Raw genomic sequence first — 21,502 nt, forward strand, 5'->3', positions numbered from 1 at the left:
ATGAAGGCATTGACAGATTGGGAGTTAGTGTGGAACAGTGAGCACCAGGATGGTAGGAGATTGGAACTTGATGTAAACTACAGGATGGGTTGCAAAGTTTAGGACGAATACAAATTTACCGAGAGTGGGAGCGGATATTGACAAGAGCAGCACTTAATGAACAAGTGTTGAAGTAATAATGGAGTGGGTGAGGGAAGAGGGAGAGTAAGATGACAAAATAATGACTGGCACAATGAGACAAGACTGCGGTTAATCTACTAATCATTCTTCAACCAGCAAGTAAAGAGTTAACCCAATACACAACACAGAGGAAATATTGTTTCTTTCAAGCACAGCCTATTATAATGTCTTTATCAACAGCTCCGCCTCTATAGAGAATTAAACCAGTAAAAGGTGACTTACAATTCTCCCAGAGGCTAACAAATTGCTTCAGGTTCCTTGCCTGGTGACTGATGGCATTATCATTTTTAATTTAACTGTTTTTATATCATGTTGATATGACATATTTAAAAATAAATACATAGAATATGTCATAAGAAACACATTATCTTGATGCTGATCTTCTTTTCCAAATCTCTCACACTCTGTCATGGGGCTGAATTTGAATCTATTAAAATGTCAGGGTGGTGTAGGGGGAGGTGGGGGTGAATGGATGGTAGTGTCCAAACCTCAGGGATTGGTTTCCTCTTGAGAACCTGCTTTTTAGCCATTTATTTTCAACTGTAACTGAGGATGGACGATGATCAAGAAGCCAACAGGGTTTACGAAGGTAGATCAGAATGATTACTTTCAAAAATTCCTTTATGGGATGTGGGAATTGCTGGCTGGGGCAGTATTTATTGCCAGTCCTTAATAGCCCCTGGACCTGAGTGCTCACTCATCCATTTCATTAAAAATGATAACGAGATTTTGAGGTTCTTTAGTGCCAAGCTTTTGAAATGGATGAACTGTTAGCCCTGTTTCCTGAGTCCCGGGAAACGCACAGCTCCCTCACAGATAGCACTTGACAGATTCACCCACGAGGTGAAAGTGAGGACTGCAGCTGCTGGAGATCAGAGTCGAAGAGTGTGATGCTGGAAAAGCACAGCAGGTCAGGCAGCATCTGAGGAGCAAGAGCTTCAACATTTCGGGCAGAAGCCCTTCATCAGGAATGAGACAAACAAATGAGAGGCAGAATCAAGTAGGTGGAGGGGGCACTTGCAGCCATCGGCAGGGAGAGATATAGAGAGGCAAATGGACAAGGTTTCCCATGGGAGACTGGTTAGCAAGGTTAGATCTCACGGAATACAGGGAGAACTAGCCATTTGGATATAGAACTGACTCAAAGGTAGAAGACAGAGGGTGGTGGTGGAGGGTTGTTTTTCAGACTGGAGGCCTGTGACCAGTGGAGTGCCACAAGGATTGATGCTGGGCCCTCTACTTTTTGTCATTTACATAAATGATTTGGATATGAGCATAAGAGGCACAGTTAGTAAGTTTGAAGATGACACCAAAATTGGAGGTGTAGTGGACAGCGAAGAGGGTTCCCTCAGATTACAAAAGGATCTTGACCAGATGGGCCAATGGGCTGAGAAGTGGCAGATGGAGTTTAATTCAGATAAATGCGAGGTGCTGCATTTTGGGAAAGCAAATCTTAGCAGGCCTTATATACTTAATGGTAAGGTCCTCAGGAGCGTTGCTAAACAAAGAGACCTTGGAGTGCAGGTTCATAGCTCCTTAAAAGTGGAATTGCAGGTAGATAGGATAGTGAAGAATGTGTTTGGTATGCTTTCCTTTATTGGCCAGAGTATTGAGTACAGGAGTTGGGAGGTCAAGTTGCGGCTGTACAGGACATTGGTTAGGCCACTGTTGGAATATTGCGTGCAATTCTGGTCTCCTTCATATCGGAAAGATGTTGTGAAACTTGAAAGGGTTCAGAAATGATTTACAATGATGTTGCCAGGGTTGGAGGATTTGAGCTATTGGGAGAGGCTGAACAGGCTGGGGCTGTTTTCCCTGAAGCGTCAGAGGCTGAGGGGTGACATTATAGAGGTTTACAAAATTATGAGGGGCATGGATAGGATAAATAGCCTTTTCCCTGGGGTCGGGGAGTTAAGAACTAGAGGGCATAGGTTCAGGGTGAGAGGGGAAAAATATAAAAGACACCTAAGGGCCAACGTTTTGATGCAGAGGGTGGTACGTGAATGCAATGAGCTGCTAGAGGAAGTGATGGAGGCTGGTAGAATTGCAAAATTTAAGAGACATTTGGATGGGTATATGAATAGGAAGGGTTTGGAGGGATATGGGCTGGGTGCTGGCAGGTGGGACTAGATTGGGTTGGGATATCTGGTCGGCATGGACAGGTTGGACCAAAGCGTCTGTTTCCATGCTGTACATCTCTATGACTCTATGACAAAGAGGCATGCAGAGTCATCAAATCCTGACTTAACATTTCAGACACTTCATCCTGCAGTGAGATTCAACCCACTGACAATCCACAGATTCACTGACACTCACCCGCCACCTCCATCATAAAGACAAAACTCACCCTCCAAATGGTCAGAATCATCAGCCAATCTAAATGAAGTCTTCCCCACTCCTGGCTGACTGCCCAGTCCTCCAGTGTGGTCACTGAGGAGCAGGGCAAGCGACATTTCGGGCATAAGCCCTTCATCAGGGAATGTTGATTCTCCTGTTCCTCAGATGCTGTCTGAGCTACTGTTTTTTCCAGCACCATACTCTTTACTCTGATCTCCAGCATTTGCAAATCCTCCTCAGTCCCCAACCCTAACAATTCACTATGAGATTAGCACCCATTAAACTGACCAACAGCCCTTTGAGACTGGAGACAGAGACGGAGAAGTCTTGGTGCCTGGGGAAATGACCAGTGTAACACATACACTATAAATCTCTAGTGGGTGGCTATCAAAACCCCAACTTTTGGATGCTCCATATCTGTGGGTCAGCGCAGTCTCTCCTTCCCTCTCAGGGTGACTATTTGTTCCAGGTTTTCTGGAATTTTCTGGTACTTTGACCTTTTGACCTGTGTGCTATGCTATGCCGACCTTGAGCGTATTTCTTGCTGTCAGTCCATTCCTTGTATTTGCCTGTATGTCAGCCCCTGGAACACTGGGACTTCTGCCTGGGACTATCCAGGGGACGTTTTGCAGAGACAGGGGACTAAAGGACCCCTGACGGCTGCACTCTCGAGGTTTCCAGTCACATTATCCCCAACCTCTTGCCCTTTCCTCCCCACTGCTCCCAGGCCGGGCAGCTACACCCCATCAGCACACCCCACAAAGCTGTTCTCGGACACTCGCTGCAGGTTGGAGTGTCTGAAGTGTTCAGTCAGGATTTGATCACTCTGCATGCCTCTCTGTCCATTTGCCTCTCTATCCCTCTCCCTGCCTGTGGCTGCATGTGCCCCCTCCACCTACCTGATTCTGCCTCTCATTTGCTTGTCTGTTTTTGTATCGGTCTCGCTCTTTCTCCCTCTCTGCCTACCACTTTCTGTCTCGGTCTTTCCCTCTGTGTGTCACCCTCTCTGTTGTTCTCCATCTCTCTGCCTCTATTTCTTTATTTTTCTCTCTCTCAGTGTTCCCGTCTCTCTCCATCCCCTATCTTTCACCAACCCCCATCTCTCATTCCACTTTGCCACCTAACTGTATAATTATGAACACAGTAACACTGCCTCACATAAGAGCTGCTCTCCTCAACTTTGCAAATTAGAATGACCTCAATTTCAGATAAAGGCCTGCATTTATATTTGCATTTCCAATTTGTGATAGAAGATTTATTCATTCTGTTAAAACATTAACAGCAATTTGAAAGGTCAAACATCAAAGACAATACAAATAAAACATTGGCAACAAAAAAAATTTAAATTAATGCTTTGAGGAAATTGCTTGGAAAAGAATGAAACCAGTTTCCCTTTCCTGACAAGCTGGGAGTCTTACCTTCACATAAAACTGAGTCAATGCTTTGATCATTTTAATTCAGATTTTTCTCAAAGCCTTTCGTTATTCTTCTCTCCAGTTCCTTCTCCAGCCAATAGTTCATTTCTCTGACGGCAAGTGCCCCCACCACATCATTCCCCATCACCTATCATTTCCCACTTTCCCCATCAGAACCGACTGCAAACCGATGACAATTTATTATAATTCACAAGGAAAGGGTGAAGTGGAAACAAGTAAAAGGAGTCTTTGCTAAATAAACAATCAAAGTCCCTCCCCACAACCCTTTCTCTGGTACATCAATAACATTATCAGTGCTGCTTCACTCTCTCATCTAGAATTGGAAAACATTACTAATTTCACTTCCAATTTCCATCCCACTCTCACTTTCACCAGGTCTATCTCTGACTTCTCCCTTCCCATCAGTGAAATCTTTGCTTTCATTTCTGAGGATAGATTGGCCACTGATATCCACTACAAATCTACCAACCTCCACTTGACTATACATTCTCACACCCTGCTCCCTATAAAGATTCAATTCCATCTTCCAGTTCTTCCATCTCCATCACAGCGGAGCCTCAGGAATGTCCACCTTTCTGCTCAAACGAGGATTCCCTAGCACTGTATTTGACGGACCCTCAGCCATGTCCAGCCTATCTCCTGGACATTGGCCCTCACCCCCTCTCTTCCCACCTACAATAGTGATAGGTTCCTTCTTGTCCTCATTTATCATCTCACCAGCATCCACATCCAAAGGATCATTAGCCCCCATTTCTGCCACCGCCAGACACATATTCTCCTCCCTTGTCAGCATTCTGGAAGATTGCTCCCTCTGGGACATCTTGGCTCACTCCTCCTCCACTCCAAACCCACACCCAATGGTAGAAGGTGTAACGCCTGCCCATTTACTTCCTCCCTCCTCACCATGCAAGGCCCCAAACACATCTTCCAGGTGAAGCACTGCTATACCTGCACTTCCCTCAGTCTCGTCAACAGTATTCACTGCTCATAATGTGGTCTCCTCGACATCAGGGAATGAAGTGGAGACTGAGTGATCGCTTTACAGAACACCTATGTTCTGTCTGCAAAAGTAACCCTGAGCTTCCAGTTACCTGTCACTTTAACACACACCCCTGTTCCCTGGCCAACATCTCTGTCTCAGGCTTGCTGCAGTGCTCCAGTGAAGATCAGCACAAGCTGGGAGAACAACACCTCATTTTCGATGTGGGGACCGCACAAAGTTCAGGATTGAATGTTCAGTTCAATAATACAAGGGCCTTAGAACTTTCTTCCATGTCCTTTATCCACCTGCCCACCCCAGTTCCTGATTTCAGTACAGCCATCACATTTTCAGCTACTAACAGTCCCCATGCACAACCTTTGTTTCTCCTCGGACCACCGTTATCCATTCCTTTGTCTGCCTAACTGATGCTCTCTCTCTCTCTCTGTCTCTCTCTCTCTGTCTCTGTCTCTCTCTGTCTCTGTCTCTCTCTCTCTCTGTCTCTGTCTCTCTCTGTCTCTGTCTCTCTCTGTCTCTGTCTCTCTCTCTCTGTCTCTCTCTCTCTCTCTCTCTCTGTCTCTGTCTCTGTCTCTCTCTGTCTCTCTCTCTCTCTCTGTCTCTCTCTGTCTCTCTCTGTCTCTCTCTCTCTGTCTCTGTCTCTGTCTCTCTCTCTCTGTCTCTCTCTGTCTCTGTCTCTCTCTCTCTCTCTCTCTCTGTCTCTGTCTCTCTCTCTCTCTCTCTCTCTCTCTCTGTCTCTCTCTGTCTCTCTGTCTCTGTCTCTGTCTCTCTCTCTCTGTCTCTCTCTGTCTCTGTCTCTCTCTCTCTGTCTCTCTCTCTCTCTCTCTCTGTCTCTGTCTCTCTCTCTCTCTCTGTCTCTGTCTCTCTCTCTCTCTCTGTCTCTCTCTCTCTGTCTCTCTCTCTCTCTCTGTCTCTCTCTCTCTCTCTGTCTCTGTCTCTCTCTCTCTGTCTCTCTCTGTCTCTCTCTCTCTCTCTCTCTGTCTCTCTCTGTCTCTCTCTCTCTGTCTCTCTCTCTCTGTCTCTCTCTCTCTCTCTCTGTCTCTCTGTCTCTCTCTCTCTCTCTGTCTCTCTCTCTCTGTCTCTCTCTCTCTGTCTCTCTCTCTCTCTCTGTCTCTCTCTCTGTCTCTCTCTCTCTCTCTCTGTCTCTCTCTCTCTGTCTCTCTCTCTCTCTGTCTCTCTCTCTCTCTCTGTCTCTCTCTCTCTCTCTGGGCTCCATCTCCATCTATTGCAGCCTCTGTCCCTGCTTCTCCCCTCCCCTCTAGCTTCAGTATGCTCTCCATCTTATCTGAGCTCTGGTCAGTTCTGAAGAACTATCACTGGACTTGAAACATCGACTCTGTTTCTCTCTCTACTGATGTTGCCAGACCTGCTAAGTTTTTCCAGAATTTTCTGATTGTTGTTACAAAATTCATTTTAATTAAACCAACTGTTCTCTTGTTGACTTCAATGATAAAAGTTATCATCATGACACTCATTGATCTCCCTGGTCTGTGCTGTTAGAATGATGCAGCTGAAGTAATATTAGAGGATACAATATTGCTGGGCTGAAAGGGTGAAATATTAACCATAGACCCCTCCACACACTTACAGTGAGCATCAGTACCTTCAGGAACTGTATCCCAGTGAGAGACAGCCCCTTCAGGAACTGTATCCCAGTGAGAGAGAGCACCTTCAGGAACTGTATCCCAGTGAGAGACAGCCCCTTCAGGGACTGTATCCCAGTGAGAGACAGCCCCTTCAGGAACTGTATCCCAGTGAGAATCAGCCCCTTCAGGAACTGTATCCCAGTGAGAGTCAGCACCTTCAGGAACTGTATCCCAGTGAGAGACAGCCCCTTCAGGGACTGTATCCCAGTGAGAGTCAGCACCTTCAGGAACTGTATCCCAGTGAGAGACAGCCCCTTCAGGAACTGTATCCCAGTGAGAGACAGCCCCTTCAGGGACTGTATCCCAGTGAGAGTCAGCACCTTCAGGAACTGTATCCCAGTGAGAGACAGCCCCTTCAGGGACTGTATCCCAGTGAGAGTCAGCACCTTCAGGAACTGTATCCCAGTGAGAGACAGCTCCTTCAGGAACTGTATCCCAGTGAGAGACAGCCCCTTCAGGAACTGTATCCCAGTAGGAGTCAGCCCCTTCAGGAACTGTATCCCAGTGAGGGTCAGCACCTTCACGATCTGTAACCCAGTGTCTTATGAAAGTGTCTTCTATTTGGTGTGTACCACAACCATTTCACCTCCAAAAGTTCTTCACAACCAATTCAGTGCTTTTTGAGTCTTGTCATTTCAGTAATGGAGCCAATTTGCACAAAGGAAGCTCCCACACACAGCAACTTGATACTGATTAAACTTGATACTCCTATTGTCACAGTGATCGAGGGATAAACATTGGTCAGGACTCTGAGGGGACATTCTTCCCCTTGCATGTATACCATGGGATCTTGTACACCCATCTGAGAGGGTAGGCTGTGCCTCCGGTTAATGATTCACCTGAAAGTCAGAGCCTCTGACCCTGCAGTGTCCCTCAGTACTGCACTGCAGTGTCGGTATGGTGTCTGTACAAAATACATAAACTCAATAAATTCACAGTGTCTTACAGCACAGAAAAGGCCCTACAGCCCATCAAGTCTTCACTGACATAACTACGTTAATCCCAATTTCCTGCACTTGTCCTATATCTCGGAATGTTATGATATTTGAAGCGCTCAGCCAAATATTTTTTAAAGGTTGGAGTGTCTCAGCCTCCACTACCTGCTCAGGCAGTACATTCCAGGTTCCCATCACCCACTGAGTGAATTTATTTTTCCCCAAATCCCCTCTGAATCTCCTGCTTCTTACCCTGAAACTATAAACATCAATTGGGAATGATTTGGGGATTTCTCTCAAACAGTAACTGCTTTCAGATATTATTAGTAATTCCCTCTCTCCTCACCTCTGCAATACCTTCGAGAGGGCATGTTTCCTCTCTACATCTTGGTGAAATTTCAGTGGAACTGGGTCAGTTTGATTGTGGTTCTGTTGGAAGTGTGAATTTTTAATGATGTTCCAGTGACACTCTATTTAGCTGTTTCAGTGATAAACTCCTTGCGTTCTATATCTGAAACTTCTCAGTTTATTTCAAATGGCACAGCCTCCTATGTTAAAGATAGACAAAAAAAAATCCCAGTGCACAACCAAGATAAATAGGCCTCTTGAGGGCTTGCTAATATTCACATTAAAACACTTGTTAATGTGGCACCGTGACTGGCACCCACCTAGTTCTGACTGAAACAACCAAATCTCCCAAGGACGTTTAATCCATCGGGATGATCATAAATTAATGTGTCCCTGTTAGTTATTGGACCACATTATACAGCAATTGTTCAAACCATGCACAGCTAGAAATATGCAGTATGCACCCTTGCCCCCCACTGTGGTTTAATTACTGAATTTACAGATCATGTATTATATTATTTCTCTTGTGTTTAAATTAAAGCACAATTACAGTTTTAAAAATGTTACTCTCCAATTTACTGCCCATCATAGCACCATAATGGGTTAATAGGTGCTGTGGCAACAGCCAGACGCATTATCACTGACATCAGACGATGCTACATCAATGGAACTGGGACCCTGGTAAAGGAGGATTGAACGGAGTTGGACCAGGTCCAGTAAACACTGTCAATCGTTAGTAAAGGTTCAGTAGTTTGCACTACTCAAGTTTCCAATCCATATCTGTCAAATACGCCCAGAACCAGTGTTCTATCTGAGTGTGCAGTCACTCCCAGCTCCGGGCACAGCAGTCAAGGTGTAAACATAGTGCCTTTCAGTTTTGGATGTTAATGCTGTACAAGGACCTTGGAGGTCTGCCCATGAAAAGAAAAAAATTCAAGAGAGTGTTGCACAGATGCCGGTGTGATATTCACACATGTGGCAGCAGTTTGCAAACGGTTGGTGAGGATCCAAGGGGAAAATAATGGAACACATGCATGCCTCAATCCCTCAAAACATGCTGAAAACATCGCTGGAAGCTGACACATTTGATGAAAGGGACTTTGGGGTAGTGCAGGGGGAGGGGGCAATAGTTGAGGGGTAGAGTGAAAGACTCAGGGGGAGGTGTAGTTTAATGGGTTAATAACTGTCTTGCTATTAGCTCGTATTCCTTGTTGTTAGATCACATGGAACTAGGACCTTAGGACTGGAAGGTTCCAATGTGATCCTGCCAAACTATGTCTATAAAAACAGTGTAAATAGTTAATAAATGTTCCTTTGTTTAGATTTCCAGTTCTCATCTGTCAGAAATATCCAGAATTCAGTGGTGAGAGTTATTCAGACATAAGGTTCAGCTCTTTCTAGGCAGTGAGTACATGTCTGTGTGACCATTAGACCATACAATAAAGGAACTGAATGAGGCCGTTCGGCCTATTCAGTCTGCACCACCACTCAATCAACGCTGATATGTTTCTGAAACTTGTTTTGTAAAGCAGAGGTTACACCATGCTGATAAACTATCCTTTATCTCAATAAAAAAACCAAAAGAACTACAGGTGCTGTAAATCAGGAACAAAAACATCTCTGAAGAGAAATCAACTAACATTTTGGGTCGAGTGACCCTTCCTCAGAACTGATGGTAGCTGGAAAATGCTAGTTATATACATTTTTCCAGCAATTTCTGTTTCTGTATCCTTTGTCTTATGTAGCCTCAGGGTTTGTGATTTAGGGAGTGTTGGAAAAATCGGTATTACCTGATAGAGTTTATATCCCTGGTTACCTTTCACTTACAAAACTACAGGTTTTGAATCTAAAGTTTGGTCAGAATCTTGGTTCAGCTCGTTTGGCCCCTAGTACTCTTTCCACTCTTGGTGGTTCCTGGTTCGGTCACTGTATGGTAATAGTGGCATCCGAGAGGGAGCAGCGACCATTTGCTAAGATGTTGTTCCAAACTATAGGCTCTCATTTGCCTAGACTTAAAAATAGAGGACACTGAATGATCCAGGGATCGTTTTGATGATGAGAAGTTCTGAGAGGGTCGATGCAGAAAGAATGTTCTTCATGTGTGGAAGAACATAAGCAGATACCATCAGAATGATAACATCACAAAGAGATCCTGTATGGAATGCAAGGGAAAACTGTTTCCCCACAGTAAGATGAGAGTGCGATGCTCACTACAACAGGGAATGAGTGACGGTAAATTTAAGGGGAGGTTAGGCAAGTGGATGAGAGCAGAAGGAAAGATGGGAGCAAACTCAAGTGCAGCATAAACTCCAGCAAAGATTGGTTGGGCTGAATGGCCTGTTTCTGTGTGACTTAAGGTAAAAACAATGACTGCAGATGCTGAAAATCAAATACTGGATTAGTGGTGCTGGAAGAGCACAGCAGTTCAGGCAGCATCCAACGAGCAGCGAAATCAACGTTTCGGGCAAAAGCCCTTCATCAGGAATAAAGGCAGTGAGCCTGAAGCATGGAGAGATAAGCTAGAGGAGGGTGGGGGTGGGGAGAGAGTAGCACAGAGTACAATGGGTGAGTGGGGGAGGAGATGAAGGTGATAGGTCAAGGAGGAGAGGGTGGAGTGAATAGGTGGAAAAGAAGATAGGCAGGTCGGACAAGTCAAGGAGTTAGTAACTGAGCTGCAAGTTTGAAACTAGGATGAGGTGGGGGAAGGGGAAATGAGGAAGCTGTTGAAGTCCACATTGATGCCCTGGGGTTGAAGTGTTCCGAGGCGGAAGATGAGGCGTTCTTCCTCCAGTCGTCTGGTGGTGAGGGAGCGGTGGTGAAGGAGGCCCAGGACCTCCATGTCCTCGGCAGAGTGGGAGGGGGAGTTGAAATGTTGGGCCACGGGGCGGTTTGGTTGATTGGTGCGGGTGTCTCGGAGATGTTCCCTAAAGCGCTCTGCTAGGAGGCGCCCAGTCTCCCCAATGTAGAGGAGACCACATCGGGAGCAACGGATACAATAAATGATATTGGTGGATGTGCAGGTGAAACTTTGATGGATGTGGAAGGCTCCTTTAGGGCCTTGGATAGAGGTGAGGGAGGAGGTGTGGGCACAGGTTTTACAGTTCCTGCGGTGGCAGGGGAAAGTGCCAGAATGGGAGGGTGGGTCGTAGGGGGGTGTGGACCTGACCAGGTAGTCACGGAGGGAACGGTCTTTGCGGAAGGCGGAAAGGGGTGGGGAGGGAAATATATCCCTGGTGGTGGGGTCCTTTTGGAGGTGGCGGAAATGCCGACGGATGATTTGGTTGATGCGAAGGTTGGTAGGGTGGAAGGTGAGCACCAGGGGCGTTCTGTCCTTGTTACGGTTGGAGGGGTGGGGTCTGAGGGCGGAGGTGCGGGATGTGGACGAGATGCGTTGGAGGGCATCTTTAACCACGTGGGAAGGGAAATTGCGGTCTCTAAAGAAGGAGGCCATCTGGTGTGTCCTATGGTGAAACTGGTCCTCCTGGGAACAGATACAGCGGAGGCGGAGAAATTGGGAATACGGGATGGCATTTTTGCAAGAGATAGGGTGGGAAGAGGTGTAATCCAGGTAGCTATGGGAGTCAGTGGGTTTGTAAAAAATGTCAGTGTCAAGTCGGTCGTCACTAATGGAGATGGAGAGGTCCAGGAAGGGGAGCGAGGTGTCAGAGATGGTCCAGGTAAATTTAAGGTCAGGGTGGAATGTGTTGGTGAAGTTGATGAATTGCTCAACCTCCTCACGGGAGCACGAGGTGGCGCCAATGCAGTCATCAATGTAGCGGAGGAAGAGGTGGGGAGTGGTGCCGGTGTAATTACGGAAGATCAACTGTTCTACATAGCCAACAAAGAGACAGGCATAGCTGGGGCCCATACGTGTGACTTAACCCTGTCATCTCATGTAAAATTAAACAGAATGGCTCCTGGAATGAGGTGTTGAGAACCAACTGTATCTTCCATCCATACCCTAACCATAACACAAATCAAATCTTGCTCACTCACCACCGCTACATCTGGTGCTCTACCCTGGTTCCAAGCTCAGCAATCCCTTGAACTGAACTTGCTTCTCCTGGGGTTCAAATGTGATAATTTCACTCAGCAACCTAACAATGTTCATTCCTAGCTATGTTCCATGTTACATATTAATGATGAATTGTATTGGATTAAGGTGTGTGAGAATGATTACAAGATTTTTTTCCATGAGGGTTATGTTGCCTCTTTCTCCTCTGACCGTCTGTTATGATGTGCTGCCATATTGTCAGCGAAATAATATCAGGGCCACTCCCTCTTCATTGTTGCTCTTCAACAGAGTGACGGCTGGTTAGTAGGAGCTTGGAATGTTTCCAGTTGCAATGAGTGAGTGAATGCTTTATCCTTGTGGATGAGATCTCTCCAATGGATCTGAAAGATCCCATGGGACCATATTGACAAAGAACCGGTGATCTGTCCCAACGTTATCACTAATAACAAACCTTCAACTAACTTCACAAAAACAGATTTTTTGGTTAATATCACCTTGCTGCACATGGGACAACACATCTATCCTGGGACAGGCTAAGCAAAGACATGCCAGAGAATTCCTAGAGGCCTGGCACTCCAACCACAACACCATAAACAAACACATAGATCTAGGTACCATCTATCAACCCCACAGAAAACGAACAGGAAATGACATCACCACAAACCCCAGGAACCCCATCCAGGACAAACATATAAATAGAAAGCAGGAGACAACAGCTTCACTTCACTTGGAGGTCGCCACTGATGATGTTACCTAGCCAGGTAATGAAATGTCTGGATATCAAACCTACAGCTTAGCGAGCAAACCTACACCCTAAACACAGGAGCTTCCTGTGCATAAACTGGCTGCCATTTTTGTCATATCAGAACAGCAACGATATGTCAAAAATGCTTTGGGATGTCTTGAAGTTGTGAAAATTACCAAATAAATTCACAACCCCTCTATCTAGTTGCCTAATATACAATCTACGATCCCATTTATAGTTAAAATAACACTTACCTTCCAAGTAGCTGTGTTTCTGCGAAAGTACGCAAACATTCTTGTAAACCAGTTATAGATTTCATTGAGTGTTAACTGCCTGTCGGGCGCTTCCAAAATTGCCTGCGTGAAAGAAAAGACTAATATAACCCAATGGATCAGAACAGGATGGTGGTAAAGGGAGAGGCAGGGTGACAGTTTCACACACACACATACATTTGCAAAAGGAGACTGAATTCCAAATATATTGTGACAAACAGTAAGAACTGATTCAAGTGTTACTGGAGAGATGGGATTGCAGTGATATGGTGGCAGGGGTGTGCAAAGACAGTGTGTCCAGATTGTTATGTTTTCTTAATTGTGGATTGAAATGAGAAAATAAATGTTTTACAAACCAGGGATTGCAAGGATTGCTGCAATAGTTGGAAGTCAGTCATTTGATATTTATTGTGAACACTGCTGGTGCAGCTGTGGGTTAAAGCAATGATTGCAGTTGAACTGGAGCAAATGGGTTATATACAAATGAGGCTTTGTTTAGTAGATTAGTAACCTGTTACCAATGGCAAATACCTACTGCCTGCCAACCATTGTGTGATTGGCTCTCAGGTAGCTGAATAAGATAGAGATCTTCATAAGCTCAGCAGTTCTCTGTTCTCTGCAGTAAAAGTCACATTAAGTCTGACGAAAACCTGCTTATCTTTTGTTCACCAGTTGATGCAAGCAGTGACTTATTATTAAAGTCAGAGAGTTTTTATCAGTGAGTCAGCCACGCTGTGCCTCTTGCAAATTACTGGAGGCACCTGGAAAAGGGAAGACTGAGAAATAGCTTTCTGCTCAGCCTGAGAACTATCCCCACAGATCTTGTCAACAACAACCACTAAGCTGTTTTCCAAGTGTTTCCTCTATCTTTTCCCTATGTCTGTCTGTGTAAAATGGAGTCTAGGTCATGTTATATGCCAACAGCTTATAACTGTTTATCTGTAGCTAGAATCTATTTCCATGTCGTAACTAGTTATTATAATAAGTACAGAAACTTGGTCCATGTTTTCTGTCAACTTGGGTCTAAAAGACAGGGAAATTGGGAAATTCTGCATTTTTAAAAATCTTTAACTTCTGTGAGAACACTGGGAAAAGTGGAGCTTCATTTCCGGTCCATTCCCCCCAGTGAGGGTAAACACGCTGAATGGACAGTGTTGGAACCTATCACAAAAATCAAAGGACAGAAGTAGCCCATTCGATTCTCCTGACTCATGCCAATGTAAACCCTACACCGAGAGCTGACTACTCCAGTCCCATTTCCCTGCAACTTTCTCTACCTTTTGTCCTTGAAAGGCTGAGGTTGGAACTTGATCATTTGTGGATAAAATGTTCTTTGAATCTCTCTTCTCACACTCACAACACTTTGTCAAACAGAATAAGTTTCTTGCAACAACATGCTGTCTAATTGTTAACTCAAAGATTCCAAAGAAATAATGTCTTGAACTTTCCCTTAGAAAGTTTTGATATCTGAGATCACTTCCATTGCCCCCTCCCCCCGAGGACTTGGGGCTCCCCAGGAAATTCAATCACCACAGCTACAGTCAATGTTGCACATCAAATCTGGCCAATAGCTACTTCAGGAGCCCATGTCTCTTTTATTCCACATTGCAATTGCAATAGCAGTTTTAATACGGAGAAAGTGAGGACTGCAGATGCTGGAGATCAGAGTCGAGATTGTGGTGCTGGGAAAAGCACAGCAGGTCAGGCAGCATCCGAGGAGCAGGAGAATCAATGTTTCGGGCATAAGCCCTTCATCAGGAATCACTGATTCTCTTGATCCTCGGATGCTGCCTGACCTACTGTGCTTTTCCAGCACCACACTCTCGACAGCTGTTTTAATATGTACTGCAAATTGTACATGTATCTAATTCTCACCTTTTTAAAAAGTAAACATAAAAGTAATAACTTGCATGCTTAGACATTTAAATAAATGACACTGGAATACATTGTGCAGTATTGACCTTACTTAAGGAAGGGTATAAATGCCTTGGAAGCTGTTCAGAGAAGGTATACCCAGACTGATTCCTGGAATGGGAGGGTTGGTCTCATGACAAAAGGTTGGGCTTACATCATTGGAACTGAATAGAGTATGAAGTGATTTGATTGAAATACAGAAGATCCTGAGGGGTCTTGACCAGGTGAATGTGGAGAGATGGCTCCTCTTGTGCAAGGACCTAGGACAAAGGTCACTGTTCAAAAATCAAAGCTGGTCCACTTAAGACAGAGTTGAGGAGATTTTGTTTTCTCACAGAATCATAGAATCCCTACAGTGTGGAAGCAGGCTATTCAGCCCATCAAGTCCACACCAACCCTCCAAAGGTTGCTGGGAGAAGGCTGGATTGTGGGGTAATCAGATCAATCCTGATTTTACTACCAGGTGGAACAGACTCAAGGGTGTACTCCTGCTCCCAGTTTGCAGGGTATTCATTTGTACACTTTATACCTTTAAGGATATTTGTTCATTGACTGATTATTAACTAATGGCTCTCATCCTGTGAGATACACAATCCCCAACAGGATTGGCCTTCAGGAGGTGAGTGTGACCAGGACATCAAACCATCTCTCAAATTAGGACATGATCTTGTTAACTCACCTGCCGGATGAGGGAAGCGTACGTAAAAGGAGGTCGAACATCTGCATTCTTATAAAATTCGTGATTCTGAGCAAGTTCTGTAAAAAAACACACAAATGTGTTAATGTGGAAAGGATGCAGACTGGTATTGTCAGTGTGTAAAGGCAGAGAGGGATAAGTGTTCTGGGACTGTGTTGAAGACAGTTATTTACAGTGATATGTGAGAATGAAGGCTGTGTTAGATCTCAGTCTTGAGAATGAGGTATTAGAGTGACAATAGAAAAGAATAAGGAATAATCAAGAATAAGAATAATTAACTGGGAAAGCCAACATCAATGGGGTAAGAATCAATGTGAACCCAACAAATTGGAATCAAAGACAAAACAGGAATTGAACAATGGTCTGTCCTCAAACAAGAGACGGTTCTGACAGAGTCAAGATATATTTCCCCAAAGGAGATAGGAAGGGCAAACAAATCCAGAGCTTTTAGAGTGACAGAAGAAAGGGAGATTAAGGCGAAGAGGAAATAATGTGCTCAGGAGCGATGTCAGGTGGACATTAAACCTGAGAACTCGGCTGAATCTCGATGGTACAGCAGGAATGTAAAAGGTAAAAAAAACAAGAGAGTATGTGAAGAGACTGGTAGCTAAGCTAAAAAGGAATCCCTAAGTAATCGATTGGCATCTAAATAGTAAACAGGTAATAAAAATTGGAGTTGGGCCAATTAGGAACCATGAAAGTTACTTAAGCATGGAGACAAGGGACGTGGCTTAGGTATTATATAAATACTTTGGACCTGTCTTTACCAAGGAAGACGCTGCATGGGTCAGACAGTAAAGACATTATAAAGAGCTGGCATTGAGGTGGCACTCTGTATTAAAATGTTGATAAGACATTCAGACCACATAAGATGCATCCAGTGACACTGAGTGAGAGTGGAAATTGCAGAGGCACTGGCAATGATTTCCAGTATTCCTTAGATCCAGAAGAAGTGACAGAGGACTGGATATTTCCAAATGTCGCACTCTTGATCAAAAAGGTCCAGCAACAACAAACTAGTCAGCTTAGTCTCATCAGTGGTGAAACGCTTAGACACAATAATTCAGAATAAAATTAATTGTCACTTGGGTAAACATGCAGTAATTAGATGAATCCAGCTTGGATTTGTTAAGGGCAAATTATGTTTAACTAATTTAGATTTTGTGGAACAGAAAGGGTTGATGGCAGTAACACTGTTGATGTGGGGTACATAGATTTTCTAAAGGTGTTTGGTACAGTGCCAGACAACAGCCTTGTGATAGAGGTTATCGCTCATGGAAAAGAATAGGTAGTAATAGTATGGATCAGCTGAGCGAGAGAAAACAGAGAGTTATGTTAATGCATGTGTTTCTGGAAGAAGTTTGGAGTGTGGCACTCTCTAGGTGGGTGGGGATGGGAGTGGAGGTGAGGCTGCCATGTATGAATTCCTCCTCCTTCCTGATTTATGTTAATGACCCAGTCCTCAGGTACAGGGCACGACTGCAACATTTTCTGAAAATAAAAATCTTTGAAGCATTATTAACTGTGGGGAGGGCAGGGTAGAACACAAAAAGGAGACAGGCAGGTTGGTGGAGTGGGTGGACAAGTGGCAGTTAAGATTTAACACACACGCGTGTGCAGTGATTAAGTTTTGAGGGAAGAGCATGGAGAGACAATCAAAAGTAAAGGGTACAGTTCTGAATGCGGTGCAGGAAGGGAGGGACCCAGGTGTATATGTACAGGATGGAGTGAGATTACTGTTGGTGAAGCATACAACATCCGAGCTTTTAAACAGACATGGAGTAAAAGAGAAAAGAGTTTACATTAAACTTGATTAAAACACTAGAGTATGAAGACCAATTCCATTGCCATACTTTGGGAAAGCTATAAGACAGCTCAACGAGAAAGCTTAATGAGAATGGACTCAGAGATCAGGAAGCTCAGTTTTGGAGCCATACTGATGAATTTGAAGCTGTTCTCCTGGAAAGAGAGAAGGCAAAGAGGATATTTGATCAAGGTGTTCAAAATTGTGAGGGGATAGGGAGTGAAACTGTCCTCACTAGTAGAAGGATCAAGATCAAGAGGATTTAAGGTAATTGGTTGAAGAACCAATGTGACACAAGTATAACAAGTGATTGGGATATGGAATGTGCTGCTGGTTCAATTGGAGCATTCAAGAGGGGATTAGACACTTACTGGAAAGAAAGAATGTGCAAATATATACCCTGTCCAGAAGACAAGGGAGTGGCGTCTGATGAACTATTTCTTCAAATAACACTCAAACAACATTGAAGTCAAGTCTGGGCTTTTAAAATCTTTGCTTGAATCATGAAACAAATGTAGTTACACTGCTATTACTTGTCAAAGGTGTTCCACACCTCCCCTTAACCCAATGTGTTTTTGCAATGGATCTGGTTATAGGCAGCTGGGAAAACAAATTGTCTCTCTGATAAATGTCATCTTTGCAATAATTATCCTCCAGTTACGATAATGTGACTAATGGAACTAATTCTGGAGCAATGTGATTCACTACCTTCAGAACACAGATACGGGTCACTTCAGTGCAAAGGGAACTGTGTGGGGTGGGGGCAAGGGGGTGATGGGATATGGCTCTATTTCACTGCAGTTTGTTAAAAAACATTTATTTGTGGGATGAGGGCAAATCAAGAGCTAGCAAGGCTGGCCATTCCAACCCTAATTAGCCCCTGAGAAAGTGGTGATATGCTGGTTTCTGAATTACAACAAAGAGCCACACTGGGCCATTTCAGAGGGAAGTTCAGAATCAATCCCATCACAGTGGGCCTGGAATCATATCCAAGTCAGACAGGTTAAGGATGGCAGATTTCTTGCCCTAAAGAGCGTTAGCAAACGAGATGGGACTTTTACCACAGTCCAATAATTTCTCAGCTATTTTTACTCTTACCAACCTTTTATTGCAGATTTATTGAAGTGATTGAATTTAAGCTCGACTGTTCTCCTGAAAGAATTTAAACACACGTTGTGACTCACTGATGCAGGCCTGTGATTACTCACTCAGTAATATTACTTTGCTATTGCACCCTGATGTTGAGATGTTAGTCTAACAATGAACCATATTTTTAAAATAAACAACAAAATGTTTGTCAGACACACCTTCAGTAAAGTATTGTTTTTCAATACGATGCTCACTATTTTATCCTAATTCTCAACGTCTTCTACTCAGACATGTCTTCCACCTCAATACTTCAGTCCCTATGGAGGTGAACAGTAAATGGAGCCACTGAGCTCAGCTTGGCCTCTCAATAGGAATCACTCACTCGGACACACACAGACACACACAGACACACACACGCACACTCACAAACACACACACAGACACACTCACAAACACACACTCTCTCTCACACACACACACAGACACTCACACAAGTCACACACACACACACACTCACAAACACACACACAGACATACTCACAAACACACACTCTCTCTCTCACACACACAGACACTCACACAAGTCACACACACACACACGCACAAATTTTGGTCCCACCTGAAATCCAGGAAGACAAATTTTTGCAGAGAGTCTGCCACATTCTGGATTTTAGAATTTACCAAAGGAAATGAAAAGCCTCTTACCTGAAGATAATGGCATGCAGTATTTATCCGAATGCCTCCTCCGAATTGCACCCATATTATGTAAACTTGCCGAGCTGATGACTGAGGGGGCCTGTCTCACAGGGGTGATTGGTGTAGCGGCTGAAGTTGGTGTGTGAGGTAAACTTTCTGGGAAAATGTCTGAAGAGCTCTTGGAAAGCGTAACATTCGACACCAGGTTCAGCTAAAAGCAAACAAGGGATCAGCAGGATGGGCATTCCATAGGGTAATGGGGGTGGGGGAGGAACAGAAAATACAAAACACAGACATCTTTGATAAATGATTGGCACTTTCACCCCTTCTGCAGCCTGAATTAGAGATCCAGAAGATCTCCACTAGATGCAACAAACGAAGTGGATCCATTGAAGGTCCCATTAGCAGGTGCGAATCTTGAAAGCTTCCCATTTCAGCCCCATGGGGGTGGATAAACACCACAGTATTTTATATTGACTCACAGCAGCTGCTGGAGGGGAGTTCACCCACATCTTCCAATTTGACAAAACTAAATCGTCTCATGAAGCTAATTCACTGCTTTGTTTTTGTTCCCTGATTGCAGAATGGTTCATTACATATCTCAACCTTTTTGTAAAGAGATCAATGGAAGGACATTGAGAAATTCTTTTAAGACATTTCTCGAAAGTCACATGGCTTTACGGAACACAAAGGCCTGAGCCCATGGCTATCAGGACTTCTGTTTTATTTGAACATTGTTTGATGTTTAGTTGGGCTACAGCTTGCTGATCATTGGAGACACCATAAGACCATAAGACCAGAAGATATAGGAGCAGAATGAGATCATTCAATCATTCAAGATCTGGGTGTTCTTGGACACCAGTCAATGAAGGTAAGCATGCAGGTACAGCAGGTAGTGAAGAAGGCTAATAGCATGCTGGTCTTCATAACAAGAGGAATTGAGTATAGAAGCAAAGAGGTGCTTCTGCAGCTGTACAGGGCCCTGGTGAGACCACACCTGGAGTACTGTGTGCAGTTCTGGTCTCCAAATTTGAGGAATGATATTCTGGCTATTGAGGGAGTGCAGCGTAGGTTCACGAGGTCAATTCCTGGAATGGCAGAATTACCTTACACTGAAAGACTGAAGTGACTGGGCTTGTATACCCTTGAGTTTAGAAGACTGAGAGGGGATCTGATTGAGACATATAAGGTTATTAAAGGATTGGACACTCTGGAGGCAGGAAACATGTTTCCGCTGATGGGTGAGTGCCAAACCAGAGGACACAACTTAAAAATACAGGGTAGACCATTTAGGACAGAGATGAGGAGAAACTTCTTCACCCAGAGAGTGGTGGCTGTGTGGAATGCTCTGCCCCAGAGGGCAGTGGAGGCCCAGTCTCTGGATTCATTTAAGAAAGAATTGGATAGAGCTCTTAAAGATAATGGAATCAAGGGTTATGGAGATAAGGCAGGAAGAGGATACTGATTAGGAATGATCAGCCATGATCATATTGAATGGCTAGAAGGACTGAATGGCCTACTCCTGCACCTATTGTCTATTGTCTATAACCCATTGAGTCTGCTGGTGGATCATGGTTGATGTGCTTCTGAACCTCATTCTCCTGCCTTCTTCCCTTAACCCTCACTCATCAAGAACCTATCCATGTCTATCCTAAAGTAACTCAAACACCCGACCTTTGTAGCCTTCTGCAACAACGAGTTCTATAGATTCATCATCCTCTGGCTGAACAGATTTAGAACATAGAACATAGAACAATACAGCGCAGAACAGGCCCTTTGGCCCTCGATGCTCTGCCAACCTGTGAACTATTCTCAGCTCGTCTCCCTACACTATCCCAAAATCATCCATGTGCTTATCTAAAGATTGTTTAAATCTCCCGAATGTGGCTGAGTTAACTGCATTAGCAGGTAGGGCATTCCACACCCTTACCACTCTCTGAGTAAAGAACCTGCTTCTGACATCTGTCTTAAATCTATCACCCCTCAATTTGTAGTTATGCCCCCTCATACAAGCTGACATCATCATCCTAGGAAAAAGACTTTCACTGTCTACCCTATCTAGTCCTCTGATCATCTTGTATGTCTTCATCAAATCCCCTCTTAGCCTCTTCTTTCCAATAAGAACAGGTTCAAGTCTCCAAGCCTTTCCTCATAAGACCTTCCCTCCAGACCAGGCAACATCTTGGTAAATCTCCTCTGCACCTTTTCACAGCCTTCGCAAAATATGGGGACCAGAACTGTACACAATATTCCAAGTGTGGTTGCACCAGCGTTTTGTACCGTCACAGCATGATATTGTGGTTCCGGAACTCAATCCCTCTATCAGTGAAACCTATCACACTGTATGCCTTCTTAACAGCACTATCCACCTGGATGGCAACTTTCAGGGAT

At 44.3% G+C, this 21,502-nt stretch overlaps 1 protein-coding gene across 11 annotated transcripts in view; it reads right to left on the minus strand.

Annotated features, from left to right (window-relative positions):
- The window catches only part of foxp4 (forkhead box P4), a 395,078-nt gene that overhangs the window by 40,899 nt on the left and 332,677 nt on the right, over nucleotides 1–21,502 (minus strand). For all 11 annotated transcript variants that reach the window (XM_072563955.1, XM_072563956.1, XM_072563947.1 and 8 more), the window contains 3 exons: nucleotides 19,121–19,322; nucleotides 15,505–15,581; nucleotides 12,894–12,995 (listed from right to left, as the gene is read on the minus strand). In XM_072563955.1, the coding sequence (XP_072420056.1) occupies nucleotides 12,894–12,995; nucleotides 15,505–15,581; nucleotides 19,121–19,322 (381 nt within the window). The remainder of the gene's footprint in view (nucleotides 1–12,893; nucleotides 12,996–15,504; nucleotides 15,582–19,120; nucleotides 19,323–21,502) is intronic.

This window comes from Chiloscyllium punctatum, chromosome 45 (assembly GCF_047496795.1).
Source record: "Chiloscyllium punctatum isolate Juve2018m chromosome 45, sChiPun1.3, whole genome shotgun sequence".
In the NCBI taxonomy this organism is placed as follows: domain Eukaryota; kingdom Metazoa; phylum Chordata; class Chondrichthyes; order Orectolobiformes; family Hemiscylliidae; genus Chiloscyllium; species Chiloscyllium punctatum.